Below are 16,260 nucleotides of genomic sequence, written 5' to 3'. Positions count from 1 at the left end.
ATTGGCACAATTTCTTGTGTGAAGGCGGAAGATCAAAGTAGAAGATGGAAGGTGCCGCTTTAGTTTCTTTCTTACCAGTATTCAGTACTGGCCCATACCAACATACCTCATCAGTGACTTCTACATAACCTGAGGGAACTGTTCTGCTCTCCTAGTGCAGTGATCCCCTATGCAGTTCCCATGGTCCCAATGGAATTCATCACTGGATTTCCTAGCACCCATTTGTTTCTTCTACAAAGCATCTCTTCCTCAAAGCAAAAAAAGTTATTCCTGCCTTTCCTTCACCTCATGGAGCAGGAGGTGCTTCAGAAAACCCAGGAGGTATTCCCTTCTTGTCTTCAGGAGCAGTCATTCATCATCATAGGAGGATGCTTGACTTGGAAACTTCCAATAAGAGCAGAGTTTCAAAGAACAAATTTAGCTAGCAAGCTAGACAATATGGGGGCTACGCCATATTGTCCAATTCTGGTCCTCAATTCTGGTCCTCCAGATGTTAATGGATTATGATTCCTATCAGCCCCTGCATGCTGGCAAGAGCTGATGGGGACTGTAGTCCATGAACATCTGGAGGGCTAGAGTTAGACACTGCTGGATTATAGTTTAAGTACAGAAGTGCTGACAGGTGTGTTGAACTCACAACACAACACATGACATCACACCACTATCCAAATGTCACTGGAATCAATTAGACTAGCAGAGAGGCTTTAGCCACAAATGGAAAAAACAACAACACAGGAAGACAAAAAGATTTGGCTATAAAAAGACAGACCCCATAATTCACCAGAAAGCAACAATGTGATTTGGGAGTAATCACCACACAGTGTTTTCCGAGGTTAAAATTGTAAATTGCTAATAGATCAATAAGTAATTTCTTGCAAACGGAACTATTCCTTCTTCAGCAAAGTAGCAAGGTTGTTAAATCAAATGCAGACTTAATATATTAACAAAGCTGAGATTAATCTAAAGCTGCTGAAATTCTCAGCTACCCCAGTTAAGTTTATCTCAACTGATCATTTATTTATGATGCCATAAACATCCAGACGCTTTCCATAGTGATTGCGACTTATTTGCTCTGAGGCAACTTGAAATTACCCTGCTAGAGTTTGCAGGGTGACAACTGTATTTTCTACTGCAAATTTATCACTACACAGTAATGGCCAGATCAGTCAGCTCTCGTGAGGATTAACAATGCACACAGCCAAATGGGATCATTGCCATTCCTCTGACAGTTTCTTTTGCAAATCTGCTTGGACAAACATATTCTTCCCTGATGTTCATATAAATGAACTATAATATGTCATTGTAGTTGAAAGCAGAAGGAAGATGGCCAACTTCAAAAATGAAACATTTAGACATATAGGTGACTGCACCCCAAAGATCAATTCTGAACTGGACCCAGTCCATTTTGATAATCTGTTCCAGTCCTAAATGAATCCAGATTACTGGCTACTGTGGGTTTTCCAGGCTGTATGGCCATGGTCCAGTAGTTTTAAGGAGCAAAAACTAGCAGACCCACAGCCACAACCTAGAAAACCACAACAATCAGTTGATTCCATCTGTGAAAGCCTACAAAAATCCAGATTAGATTGCTTAGATGTGTCCAGGTCCTGGCAAATCAAGACCTAGCTACAGTGGCAGTCTACAGCATCCCCCACCTTCTACATTTTCCCACACCCACTCCACAAACTCCACATTTCGTCCTATGTGTGGAGGAGATGACAAGAAGGGCTTGTATCAAGACTGAAAACTGCACCACAGTATCTAGCCTTGAACTCGCCTCTGCATCCTGCACATATGATGTGTCAAGCATCATGGGACCTACAGTGCCCAAATACCAAATGCATGTCCTGAAGTATTTAACAGAGTAATGAATTCATCTGCACAATCCATTTTCACCAGTTTTCTCATCCAGTTTTCACAAATTTCTGCATCATCCAAGAGACAAGTCCAATTTTGCAACAATAATGTAGAACCCAATCTGCAGCCTTGTTAAATCCTACAGAAGTCAGCAGGTCAAACGTGGTTTTTAAATTCCAGAAATTCAGCACATGTGATTTGTTCAGTTTGCTGTTCGCCAAGGGGATTAGGCTCCTGCAGCCAAAATCACTTCCGAAAATTGGATTGAAGTTTATAAATCTCTTAACTGTTTTTTGAAAAACATTACACGATAGCAGAAAATCAATTTCAGGAAAGGATAATATAGTAATAAAGCCATAGCGAAAGCTGAAATCGAAACACACAGATAAATAGTAATGTTACATTTTGCTGACAGTACTTACAATATGCAGCTCTAAATAATCACCGAGCCCAGCAGAGCTATCCACTCGCACCAAGACGGCTTCTTTTTGAACTGTGCTAAACCCTATTGCCAGTCTATCTGCACGTGTGCTGGGCCGATCGTTGGGAGGCCATGTGTATGTGATCTGTCCACCACCTTTGCTAAATATGTACGTTGTTCCCGCTGTAAAACAAAAAGAAAATGAATTAGGCAATTTGGAGTAGTATGGCTTAAAAACAACAACAATATTTGTATACAATAAAACAAATACTAGACTGTATTCAGCTAGCTTTGTCATTCAAACTAGCATAATTTTCTTTCTTTCCACAACCCTCATTCCACATAGCTTTTCTCCACACAAATTCCATTATCACCACACAGCCTTTCGGGGGAGTCAAAGAGGACCCTGTCCTCCTTTTTTCAGTGGTGGAAAAACTGATTGGTTCGAATCCATAGTCTTGAAGACATACTTGAGACCTTTGTCTGTTTGGAGTTCGTGCCAGATATGGTGCTGAGTACCAGTTCAAGCACAGAGTGAAGAATATGGCATAGATCTTGCAGGACACTATCCCTTCAGATATACATGGGAGGGATAGCCTCTGCTCCACAGTTAACATCTTTCTGAATGTGGGGAAAAAAACTTGATCAACACTTTGTTTCTAGGAGTGCATTGTATAGTTGATTAATCAGTTAACTTAAATTATCATGCAACATATATGACTATTATTATTTAATGTGAGGATAATCAATAGTGTCATAAATCCAGGATGGGAAATGCTGTCTTTGAAGATACTTTCCCCCTTTCTTTCACACAGGAGATAATGTTTCTTCTGAGGCTGAATTCAGTGTGTGTCAAAGAAAGTAAATTCATACATTTAACTGATTAAACAGTTGAGCTATTTACTTCTCATGATTAATCAAGACTTTTTCAGCTGGGACACAGCTTCAGTTTCTATGTCTCACTGACATAGTTGTTCAGACCTAGAAAATCAGTAATTCTGAAGTCTTAGGATTAGGGCCAACAATTTTATCTTTGGTCAAATTTTGCCAGAGCTCCCTTAAACCACTATGAAGAATGGATGTCAAACTGTTGGTTATTTAATTAATTTTCATATTTTTACTGTGGAGTAGATCACTATTTCCTTATTCTGCCAGGGGCACTGAAATGTCTTGGGCAGCTCTGGGGAGAACAAACAAATGATTCACTTGTCTGAAGTGGTAAAGTCGGAACAATGTACCTGCTTAACATAAATTACTAAACTGCTTGAATCCTCAATTATGAAATGCCTGAGAGATACCAAACCAATATCCACTGTGGTTGAAATAATAGAATAATCGGCACCACCATTATGATATGTGATGGTTTATTCAATCATCCTAGTGATTGCTTGATGCTGCAGAACCTGCACAATGCACAAGGGTGAACCAATCAATTCTTGATTATTTGCAGTTAAATTTGTTAACTTATTCAGCCGAACAATGCTGATTTTGATGTGATGGTATAACCAGGGTTCTCTGTAAATTAGTTCTGTGATTGTATCAGTGATCTTAAGGGGGGAAAGCAAACTTTATGCTGGGGATCACTAGGAAAGGGACTGAAAAAAAATGACCAATATTATAGATCAAGGGTGGTCAAGCTTGCTTAATGCAAGAGCCAAATAGAATAAACTTTATATGCTTGAGAGCCATGACATGAACAAATATTCTACACACATTTTGTATTGTTACATGCACATTTTGATACAAACCTTTATTATAAATATTAAGAAATACACATACGTAATAATTATTCATGTATGTAATTTAGATTAACATTAAATAAGACAGCCAAAAGCCCTTTCTGCATGGGCGGCTGAGTGGGGATGCACTGACATAGTTGGAGTCGGTGCACCCCCTGGGGCCATTTGCACGCCATTCTGCGAATGGCCCTGGTGCTTCAGCGGCCTGTGAGGCTGCCTTCGCACAGGGCCCTCTGCTTTCCCCCACCTCTTACCTCCTCTTGGCTGCCATCAGAGGCCAGAGGATACTGTACAGAGGGACTGCTGTACAGAGGCCAAGGGACACGCCCCTGTGGCCATGGCAATGCCTCCAGGGATGGAGGCCAAGAGGCATGTCCCCTGGCCTTGTACAGCGATGGCAGCCGAGAAGAGATAAGAGCTGGAAAAAAGCAGTGCGGGGAAAACGCCGACTTCCACCCGGTGCCATTCACTTGGTGCTGAATGGAAGCCAGCATTTTCCAAAAGACTCGCTCCAAAAATACACTGGGGGGAGGGGGAATGCCACTGTTGCTGTGCAATCTCCCCCCCCCCAATAATGGAATTTTAACGGCTCCACACCGGTCTAAACAGGTTGTGCAGAAGCAGACAGAAATAAAAACAAAAGGGATTAAAACACATATTGCTAATGACAAGGGCAAGGCTTCTGATTAACTATTGGAGATTTAATTGTGCAATTTTTTTAAAATGTTGGTTTAGCAGTAGCTGCCCTGATAGCACAAGGATCTGCATGGTGTTACTGAAGAGAAACCAGGGCAATCATTTTGTGACTGGTTCTGCCTCCTACTGCAGGCATTTTGTTCCTGCACCCACCATGCCATATCAGAGTTTCAAATGTGCCTGCAGGATCAAAGACGATGGGACCCCAGCCTGCTCTATGGTTTTTAAACCCTGGGAAGGGGTTTTGCAAAGGCTGCCAGAGATTACTGTTTCCAAGGAATACTTTTTCTGCCATAATATCCCACATAAATTATTTTTTAAAAAATAATTTCTGTGTACATGTTTTGTTTCAGTACACCATATCAACTAAATTATTTAAAAGTATTAGAATGAGCAGCAGAGATAGGAATAAATTCAATTTGAAGAAGAGTTGGTTTTTATTTCCTCCTTTTTTCTACCTTAAAGATTCTCAAAGCACCTTTCAATTAAGAAGAAGAAGAGGAGGAGGAGGAGTTTGGTTTCATACCCCACCTTTCTCTCCTGTAAGGAGACTCAAAGTGGCTTGCAAGCTCCTTTCCCTTCCTCCCCTCACAACAGACACCTTGTGAAGTAGGTGGGGCTGAAAGAGTTCAGAAGAACTGTGACTAGGCCAAGATCACCCAGCAGGAATGTAGGAGTGCTGAAATACATCTGGTTCACTAGATAAGCCTCTGCCACTCAGGTGGAGGAGTGGGGAATCAAACCTGGTTCTCTAGAATCCACCTGCTCTTAATTACTACACCATGCTGGTTCTCATTACAATTACAATTGGCTACAGGCAGTGGTGGCATCCAAAAATTTTAATAACAGGTTCCGATGGTGGTGGGATTCAAACAGTGGCGCCGCCGCACACACGCACCTCCAGTCCCTATTGGGCAGGGAGGTTGCTTTAGTAACCCCTTCTCGGCACTCAGAAAAAATTAGTAACCACTTCTAGAGAAGTGGTGAGAACTGGTTGGATCCCACCTCTGGCTACAGGCTGTAAAAGTAGCTCAGTTGTAAAGAGAAGTTAGTCACTAGAATTCCTTTTGTATGTCCATCGGGGACTTGAAACTTGTGTTTTTAAAACAGCGGTTCCTCTACCTACTCGTTCTACATGATAAACCACCTTTGTAACTCAGAAGTTGGCTGTTCTACCCTCTCCCTCCCCCCGCCCACCAAAAAGGTCAAAAGCTTACTGGGTAAGTTTGGGATACAGTCTCAGGATGACACCAGACATGCACTGGAGATCTATTCCCCACCCTTCCAGCATTTTTAAAAACTGAACTTTGGGATGCATTTGCCCAATTTGCCCATAGACACTGACACATGGGGGGGGGGGTTTAAGCCTTACCCCCCCCCCCCAATGACAGTTTCCTGTCCTGAAATGGCCCCAGGAAAACCACTGTCTCCATGGACCAGCTCCAACTCAGGTCACTGCATGGCTGAAGAGTCAATTTTATAACCTGCTGGAAGTTCCCAGCATCAGTTTCTGCGAGATAGGCACTTCATAAGAACATAAGAACCTGGGCAGTGTGTATAGCGTGCAGGAACGACCAAGCTGGATCGGACCAAGGTCCATCCTAGTCCGAAAGCTCTCTCTGCTGCTGCCAGTGGCCCACCAGGTGCCTTTGGGAGCTGCATGTAGGATGTGAGCGCTTATTAGCCTTCTCGCGGCTGTTGCTCCCGATCACCTGGTCGCGGTAAAGGGCATTTGCAATCTCAGATCAAAGGGGATCAAGATTGGTAGCCATAAATCGACTTCTCCTCCGCCAAATCTGTCAGAGCCCCTTTAAAAGCTATCTCCGGGTTAGTGGCCGCCAAGCCACCTCCGCAGTGGCGGCGGATTCCAAACACCAAATCACGCGTTAGTGAAGAAGTGTTTCCTTTTATTTATTAGTCCTAATTCTTCCCCCCAGCATTTTTCAATGAACCTCCCCTGGTTCTAGTATTGTGAGAAAGAGAGAAAAATGTCTCTCTGTCAACATTTTCTACCCCATGCATAATTTTGTAGACTTCAATCATATCCCCCCTCAGCCGCCTCCTCTCCAAACTAAAGAGTCCCAAACGCTGCAGCCTCTCCTCATAGGGAAGGTGCTCCAGTCCCTCAATCATCCTTGTTGCCCTTCTCTGCACTTCCACTTCTGGCTCCAATGTCCAGGCTCTTGCTACACTTTCCAGTCTTGCTGTCCCATAGCAAAGTAGCCAAGGGCAAGGACATGTGCAGGCCAGGAGACGAGGAAATACACTCCACTGACCAGCCTCCCCAGCCATAAAGTACACATGTGACAAAGAACCACATGCAGCTCAGGAGGATCAGTTTGGCCACCCCAGTATAGATCTGTGGGGCAGCCTCATTTGGAATGCTATGTCCAGTTCTGGCCACCATCTCTCAGAAAGGACATTGCAGAGCTGGAAAAAAGTACAGAAAGGGGAAGAAATATGATTTAATGGGTTGGAGAATCTTTCTTATGAAAAAAGGCTGAAGAATCAGAGCAGGCTGAAGAGTCTGAGACTTTTCAGTTTAGAAAAGAGATAACTAAGGGGGGGGGGGCAGAAAGAGCTTTACAAAATTTTGCTTGGGGTAGAGAGAGTGGATTTTTTTTCATTTACCAAAATACTCAGTCTCAGGGTCATCCAATGAAGCTGATGCACAGTAGATTCGGGATGGACAAATGAAATAACTCTTGACAAGACGAGTGATTAAAATGTGCCATTCAGTCCCAAAGGATCTAGTGATGGCACAGGCATACAGAGTTTTAAAAGATGATTAAACAGAGATGCAAGGAAGATCGGTTTACCTGTGGCTACTATTCATGTGGACTAACGGGAATCTTTATATTCAGAAGAAGTAAACCTCTGAATGCCTGTGGCAGGTGGCGACATCTGGGAAGACCTTGACATCTGTGCCCTGTTGCTAGGCCTCTAGAGTAACTGGTTGGCCACTGTCTAAGACTGGATGTGAGTCTATATGGACAGGAGCGGGACCAGCTCTCCCACTATACTCCTCAGATGGAATTTTGCTAAACTATTAAAAAAGTAACCAGCTGTCCTCAACTAGAGTCAGAGCCTCGTGGAACACTCTGCTGAATGAGACTTGCAGGATCTGGCTCAATTTCGCAGCGGCTGCAAGACTGAAATGTTCCACTAGGCCTATGATTGAGGTAGCAACGGATACATCTCAGATGGCTTCCCTATCCCAATCTTTTTTTGTTTCTTCATTTTGGTTTTAGGTTTTATTTTCCTTTATTGTTCTCCCCCCCCCCCTCTCTCTGATTGGTTATCAAAAGTGATGTTAAGTTTGATAGGGCACTGAGTGGATTTTAAAAATTTGATAACATTTTAATTTATTATCTATATTATGTATTTAACTGAATGTATTTTAACTGTTAAAAACATCTCAGCAAGGTGGCTTACATATGAAAGGATAAAATTGTCTATAACTTAAACACAAACACACACACACACACCAGTGAGAAAACCAGTGTGACTTGTCTGCAACAGGGAAACAAAACTGAAAATAGGAGCCATAGTAGAGATTCCCTAGAGGCCTTCCGCAATGTAGGATTTGACCTTAGTTTGACGTAGGTTCGACCCGGGTACTCCGCACAGCTGTAGAGTTTGACTCATGTCTGTCTCTGCTCCCCCCCCCACCCGGTCAAATTTTTGAGCTCGACTGGGAGGTACGACTTTTTGCCGAACCCAGGTTGAACTCAAGCCAAAGCTGGCACAGTTCGGAATCTCCCTCGCCTCGACTCTCCCGGTCAGCCAATCACAGTGCACTATTTTGGCCATGCACAGAACGGGAGACTTGCGGTGGTGAAAAGCGCGCCTTCAAAAAAAAACCCCTTCTCGTGCATGAAGCAACGGCTCAGCTCTGCTCGTTCTGCTCTGACAGAGAAGGCTCGCAAAAATACAGATTCCCACCAGTTTGTGACAGGCGAGAGATCGGGGCTTTGTGACATTATCACAACGTAGCTCCTACGTGGCAAAATGAAAAAAAGGGATGCGCACACACGTTTCCCACCATAGAACGGCAGCCAATCAGGAATGAGGAGCGAAAGAAGCGAGGAGGTAACCCCGCCCTCTGAACTCAGGTCCGAAGAGACGACCCAACTGCTGTGCGGAGTAACAGAAGAGTCGAGCTCAGATAACGATTTCCACAGAGGAGAACCTAGGTCGCCTCTGCTGTGCAGAAAGCCCCCTAGTCTTCCATGTCTCAGAGATGTTTTTGGTACTTCATAGAATCATAGAGTTGGAAGAGACCCCAAGGGCCATCAAGTCCAACCCACACAATTAAAGAACTCCCAACATATGTTCATCCAGCCTCTGTTTAAAAATTTCCAAAGGAGACTCCACAACTCTCCAAAGCAGTGAATTCCACTGTCGAACAGCCCTGTTGGTCAGGAAGTTCTTCCTAATGTTTAGGTGAAATCCGTTTTCCTGCATCTTGAATCCATTACTAGTCCTAGTCTTCGAGGCAGCAAGCTTGCTCCCTCTTTGACAAGGCATCCCTTCAAATATTTAAACATAGCTATCATGTCCCCCTTAACCTTCGCTTCTCCAGACTAAACATCCCTCAGTCTGAAAACAAGACTAGACATATACAAATGATGAAGCAAGTGTTTCTCATAACCACTGAAGTCTATGGAGTCTAACTTCTCAACGCTTCCAGCAACCTCTTATTATTTTGCTCCTGATCTGGGCACCTGCTGTCCCCAAATAAGGGACTAAGCAACAGAGATCATTGCTATGGGTGTGTATTTTTAATACACCCTGTAGCTACCACCCCTTTTAACATCAGTTTGATCTCTTACCTTAATTAAAAAATAAAAGAGTCCATACGGCTCTGTACCGTAAGAATTCTTTACATTGCGCACTGCGTTTCTGCCAGTCAAACCTCACATTAAAGGCATGGGGGTAAGACAGACTATTTGTTCTTTTATTATTTTTTCAGGACATCTTGCAGTTGTTGATACCTCAACCCCCTATTATTTTCATGCTCATCAAAGGGAGTAACACTGAACATCCCTTTGGTTCAGGCCTGGGCAAATCTTGACCTACCTAGATGAATGCAGTCTGGCAACCTACCAGTTGTTTAATACCACCACCACCACCACCACCACCACCACCACCACCACCACCCAGCTTTTGCCAGCCTGAGGAACAGAAAGATCAGTGAGCCTCAGGTGTCTGGCAATCCATGGCTGGTAGACTGCACGTTGCTTGGTGAATCCTAGGCTGCTTTTGCAACCACAATTCTACACAGGATATTTAAGAAAGAGAAGACAGAATTCAATGTAGGAAAGCAAAGCCTGACAAAGAGGGACAGGCAAGGTTCTTGTGAGGTTGATTATGTTGTAGAAAATGAAATAATGAATGGAACGGCAACACCTTGCTTCAGCAGTCATGTGCTCACGCTCTAGATATACGGTTATAAACAACGAACGATGAGATCCACCCCTCAAGTACATAAACAATGCCTAATGTTGAGGGTTTTTTTGGGGGGGAAAGATCATATTCAGTTTAAAGTCTTTAAAACCTGCATGGCTCAACCATTATTAAAAGAGCTACAGATATAAAGGTTTTTAAAAAATCACATTCTTGTGTTCATCGATTTTGATAAAGCAGAAGTTAGCATGCTACTGCATCCAGTCTGATGAAACTTCAAAGGAACTACAAATAATGCTTCAGCGGTGCTGCAGTGCAACTAGGTTTCTAGCACAGGTGTCATCTGTTGACACCTGGGCCAGCAACTGTGTTTCCTATGCCTGGACACAGCTCTCCGAAATCCTGACTTAAACTGGGATCCTCATACACACAAAGCATGTCCTCTAGAGCCGAATTAGACAGGCATCTACAAGACTCAAGGGAGTAACACAGATACACTTTTATGACTGGAAAATGTTAACAGTATGTAAATCAGTCTTGTAAGCCAGGCATGTTCAAAATATCTTTAAGGCTTCAAAGAGTTTTGAAACTCACACACAAGAAAACAAAACAAAACTCTGTACTGCATGATTTTTAAACTGATATTCTTTACTACACCCGTATGACAACTGTTGTTTAAGAAGAAAAGCTGTTTTTTTAAATCCTGCTTTTCTTTGTCTTCCTTCCCCACAACAGGCACCTTGTGAGGTAGGTGGGGCTGAAAGAATTCTGAGAGAACTCTAGCCCAAGCAGGCTTCATGTGAAGGAGTGGGGAATCATATCTGGTTTTCCAGATTAAAGTACCTGTGCATGTTGGAGGAGAAGAATTAAATCCAATTCTTCATATTAGAGTTTGCCGCTTGTAACCACTGCAACATGCTGGCTCTATGTTATATGCTTCTGGCCAGTGCTAATATGTTTGGTGTATACAAGTCAAATGAGGACAGGGGGTGAAACAGTCTGCAGATTTAAACACAGACTGCTGTGTGGACAAGCTGTTCTCCCGCTTTTCAAGTGCCACGAGCTCTTTGTCTGAAGTGTCACAATAAATGAACTATGAATTCCTTGCCTCCATTTTGGCCATTGCTTTGCATATCATATTCATTACCTAGTCAACTAAGTAATTTTGCGGCAAGGCAACTTTTGATAATCCATTTCATAGTCAGTGCTGCGGTTGGGGTTATTTTTAAAAAAATTCTGAGGAAAAAGATGTGCAACAAATGTGACATCAATAATCCAGTTTGACTGCACCACAAAACTCTTGACCGACCTCTGGATGGCACATTGCCAGAGCACATCCTTTGCAAGCAAGCCTTGTCAGCCTCTTTTAAACTCTAAGAACAAGAAGAAGGCTTGATAAACACCCCAGGCAGCTAAGGATGCATTCACATGTAATGGGCAATTTCGTGTGGTCAAAATCACCTTCAAACTGGGACAGGATGGGTGAAGCAATAGCAAACCCATTCTCTCTCTCTCTCTCTCTCTCTCTCTCTCTCTCTGTGTGTGTGTGTGTGTGTGTGTGTGTGTGTGTGTAGTAGTGTTGACCAATTGGTAGTAGTAGTAATGGCATGTGTGTGTGTCGCAGTAGTAGTAGTGTTGTGTCCTGTGTTGTCTGTGTCTGTCTGTGTAGTGTGTCCCTAGGACAGCATGTAGCCGGGGAGAGTCAGATGGAAAAAGGGTGTGTTTTGCTGGAAATCTCTTGTGTTTTCATCATTCCACAGAATGTTCAGGAAGGAACTTTAACAATAAAGAATGAAGTTGTGAAATTGTGCCATTTTCATTGCTTTGCTTCCTGTACATATTTACGCTGTTTTTTACTGCATTGTCTGTGGTTTTAGCAACCACCTTTATTTGTATGCATTATCCTGCTCTATTGCCTGGTTCTCTAATTTTGTAAGTCAGAAAGTAATTTTATTTACCGTTGGTTGCATGCTTTTTACTGTTCTTATAATATATTCTTTAACTGTATAATGTTTATTGCATTTCAACAATACATCTCTGTAAATCTTTGTCCCTCATCCTCTTCCTTGCTTGGCCCATGGTAAAGTCATATGGCATTGGATTTAAAGATTGTATGTCACTGAAGTTGGATATATTTTTTTAACCAAGAGAGGTAAACTTGTTCTGATGGAAATTCTGCCAACAAAGTTCATTTTGTTTGTTTAGATATTTATATCTTATTTATCTTCCTAATGGAAACCCAAACCAACTTCCAACACCCTTCTTCTCCATTGTATCCCAATGGGTAGTTCAGGCTGAGGGAGAGAGTGACTGGCCCAAGGTCACCTGGCACGTTTCCAGGTGGAGTGAGGCTTTGAACTCAGGACAGCCAGATCCTAGCCAGCACTCTAACCACTACAACATATTGGCTCCTTTCATTTGGCATTAATGGAACAGAAACTCTGGATCTACGCATGGCATAAAACCTGCGTTCCTGAGTCTTGTGGATACGAATCATACTGTCATACTGCCTGAAGCTGGAAGACAGAGCTTCCCAAATTTCCAGGGGAGGCAAGATTGGCCCTCTTCAGTATTCTCCTTGTCCATGTGCTGCACTAGATGTCCTTGGACCAAAGAAGAACCACATATGCATACGCTGGTGATTTCCACACAGCCTAAATATAACGTGCTAAGGAAGCTATTCACTCCGTTTTAGGGAGGAACTTTGCACAGGGCTCTTCCCCAATACAAGCTCCGCCAGTTATTAACCCAGGTTTAACAAAAATTGCTAAAAAAATTTTTATAGAATCCTTTTTGTAGAATCCAGATAGAAGCCGCTCCTGAGCAAACACCATGGAAGCAGCTCCCACTTTATTTTTCCCATCTGCCACCTGATTTTTGTGCCTCCCTGCAATGGCCCACACCCATTTCTGCAGCCCTCTGCCATTACATTCTGCCCTCCCCTCTTCTTCCCACAGTTCACCAAGCATGGGGAGAGAGGAATTCTCTGACTGAGCTCCCTTTAAATGTCCCAAGCGGGGGGAGGATTCTTTTTTAAATTTTATTTTGGATGTAACCAATGTGTAACAACGGAGATATACAGAGGATTATTACCTCCATAGCTATGCATTCCTGGGGGGGGGGGGGAAGTGTTCTCATGCAAAGGGGCCACAGCAACCCGAACTGTTCGCAATTGCTTCCTGGAGGGGTGAAATCTCCAGTTTGAAGGCAAACAGGGGGGAATGGGTTCATTAATAATGAATGACACATGTTATTAATGTGGTGTGCAGAAACCACCACTGATATAAAGCAAATATCTAATACCCCTGGGAGACCCAGGTTCAAATTCCCTCTCTCCCATGAAGAAGAGGAGTTTGGATTCATACCCCACTTTTCTCTCCTATAAGGAGTATCAAAGTGGCTTACAAATTCATTCCCTTCCTCACCCCCCACAACAGACACTTTGTGAGGTAGGTGGGGCTGAGAGAGCTCTGAAGAACCGTCACTAGCCCAAGGTCACATGGCAGGCTTTGTGTGTAGGAGCAGGAAAACAAATCTGGTTCACTAAATAAGAGTTTGTCACTCATGTGGAGGAGTGGGGGATCAAACGCAGTTCTCCAGATCAGAGAACCACTCTTAATCACTACGTCATGCTGGCTGTCTTGGAAGCTTGCTGGGTGACCTTCAGCCAGTCACACACTCTCACCCTAACAACCTCACAGGGTTGGTGTGAGAATAAAATGGAGGAAGGGGAAAATGTTGTAAGCCTGTAACCTAACCATTAGGGAGAAAAGTGGTATATAAATTAAATTTTAAAGGCCATACACAATCAATTCATTTCCTTTTTTCTTTTAATGATGAACTCCCCCCACCCCCCGTGCATAAAATGCATTATGTATATCCCCTTCCCAGGCTTAGTTGTTCACTTCCCCCCGGCACTCATGGAATGTTGAAAGCTAATACAAATCAACTGAATTAGAATACTGAAATGGTGATTAACCAGTACATAGCCCAAGATGGAGAAGGCCAAAAGTGCTAAATCAGCAATTTCATTTTTAATCTCTCCCCTGCCCCAACCCTGGTATTTCAGAGGGAACAGAATCCAGCAATAAACACATCCCTCAAGCTGTTCTGGAATGGTGGCATACACATTTTCTAAACAGATAAATCAGTGACTATATTGGAACTTTTGAAATGGTCACAGTACAGAGAATCTGCTCTGTAAAAGCAGCAGTACCTCTGTAGTGCAGCAGAAATGTGTTTACTGTTCCACCTGTTAACTGTGCCTTTCTTTGCAGTCAAACCCTTTAATCATAGCAATTCTGACAATGTGCAGACACCCAACCTTGCATGATGGCAACATCCAGTTCCAATAACTAGAACAACTGAGTTGGAAGAAGTAATGGACAGGCAGAGGGATAATCCCATGGCCTCCTTTAGCAACAGCTATGGGGAAAAAAATCACAGAAATCTTTAGCCAAAAGTTATGAACAAAGGACTGGGTTTTAGGAAACACTTGCTTCCTGGGACCAGGGACACTTGAGTTTATGTCTGTCAGTAGACCAGCCAGAATGGCCTATAGCTACCTCTTTATTTGCTACATTTTTTCCTGCCCTACCTTCATGGAGATCAGGAAGGAATAATTTAGTCTCCACTCCTCTATCTTATCACTCCACACAATGGACGGTCTTAGTTTTTTCTTACTGCACAGAAAAACTGCACAGAAGATGGTCGATACAGGGCAGGTCTACCCAGTGCTTTTGAATGGGCAGTAGACCTGTCTTCTGTGTGGCTAAGATTTTCACAGTTGTGTCTATGTATTTTCAAATACAGTTCCTCCATAGTGTTTTTTTAAAAAAGGATAACTATATGTTGCCAGAATCGGCAGGACAAGCTGAGTACGACTGTGTACTCTTCGGGGTGAAAAGGTGCTTAGGATCAGAGCCTGCAGAGCCTACATCCTGGGGCAACCGTCAGGAAATGGAGGCAGAGAGAATCCCTTCAGCAACACACAAAAGTTGGGCGCAAGCTGAGGAGGAAACTGACCAGACAGTGAAGCGCTCAAGCAGGAAAAAGCCTCTTTTCTGCTCTGACTTCTGTTTTGTGCAGAACAAACACGAGAGATGGCTTTTTTAAAGACATCCCCACGATGTCAAATTTTGGGTGTGCAGAATAAAAAGAAGTTGCCTCTTTTTAAGAAATTTCCCAGATGTCTTTTTTTTTGTGCTGGGTGGAACAAATCTATGACTGGTCCATGGTCACCCAGAAAGCTTCCATGACAGAACTGGATTTGAACCTAGACGGCTGTCTATCACTTAAACCCTTACAACCAAGCCGGCTCTCAGGACTCCTGATTCTGGGGCTCTTGCTTTGAGGCTGTGGTACCAGCTAATCACTACCTTGTTAATTAGGCCTGTACCAGTATCTATCTAGGACAAAGTGGAGATCAGGTGTAGACATAGTAGGTTGCTGCTGTGAACTCACAGATGAGAGGAGATCTGCATCAGTTTCATCCCAGTTCACTCTAACCTGATACACTATACAAAGTTATCTCTGGTTTCTTCAGGCAGCATCACATGACAACAACTTTGGAATGGTCCAGGCTAGCCCATCTCTTTAGATCTGAGAAACTAAGGCCGCTTCCGCACGGCCACGCTGGTGTGTGTGTAGGTGTATACGATGCCGACACTCCCCCCCCCCCCGGACCATTTGCACAAACGGTCCCAGTAAAGACAGAGAAGACGGTGCAGCGCTGCACCATCGCCCGATCGACTTACCTTCCCTGCGACCTTCCAGCACATTGCTGAGGCCAGGGGACATGCCCCTGCCCTGCGCGACTGCTCCGGAGTCGCAGGGCAGGGGGGACATGTCCCCAGGCCTCGGCGACGCACCAGAAGGTCGCAGGGAAGGTAAGTCAATTGGAAAAGGGGGGATGGCACTTTCCAGCCGCTGTTTTCAGAAAACCTCGCTCGGGGAGCGAGATTTGGAAACAGCAGCTTCGCGCCACTGAGGGGGAGCGAGGGCGGCGTGGCTGCGATTTAGCTGCGCCCCCCATGCGAACAGCTCCCTAGGGACGGCGTTTTTGCTGTCTCTAGGGTGCTGTAAAAGGCCCGTGTGGAAAGGGCCTAAGCATGGCCAGCCCTGGTGAACACTTGGATG

General features: G+C 43.8%; 1 protein-coding gene across 34 annotated transcripts in view; it reads right to left on the bottom strand.

The window, feature by feature from the left end:
- Positions 1–16,260, bottom strand: part of NRXN1 (neurexin 1) — a 1,129,265-nt gene that overhangs the window by 293,474 nt on the left and 819,531 nt on the right. For all 34 annotated transcript variants that reach the window (XM_048518867.1, XM_048518884.1, XM_048519026.1 and 31 more), the window contains one exon: positions 2,280–2,461. In XM_048518867.1, the coding sequence (XP_048374824.1) occupies positions 2,280–2,461 (182 nt within the window). The remainder of the gene's footprint in view (positions 1–2,279; positions 2,462–16,260) is intronic.

This window comes from Sphaerodactylus townsendi, linkage group LG01 (genome assembly GCF_021028975.2).
Source record: "Sphaerodactylus townsendi isolate TG3544 linkage group LG01, MPM_Stown_v2.3, whole genome shotgun sequence".
In the NCBI taxonomy this organism is placed as follows: Eukaryota; Metazoa; Chordata; class Lepidosauria; order Squamata; family Sphaerodactylidae; genus Sphaerodactylus; species Sphaerodactylus townsendi.
This window is presented reverse-complemented; position numbering and strand designations above follow the sequence as displayed.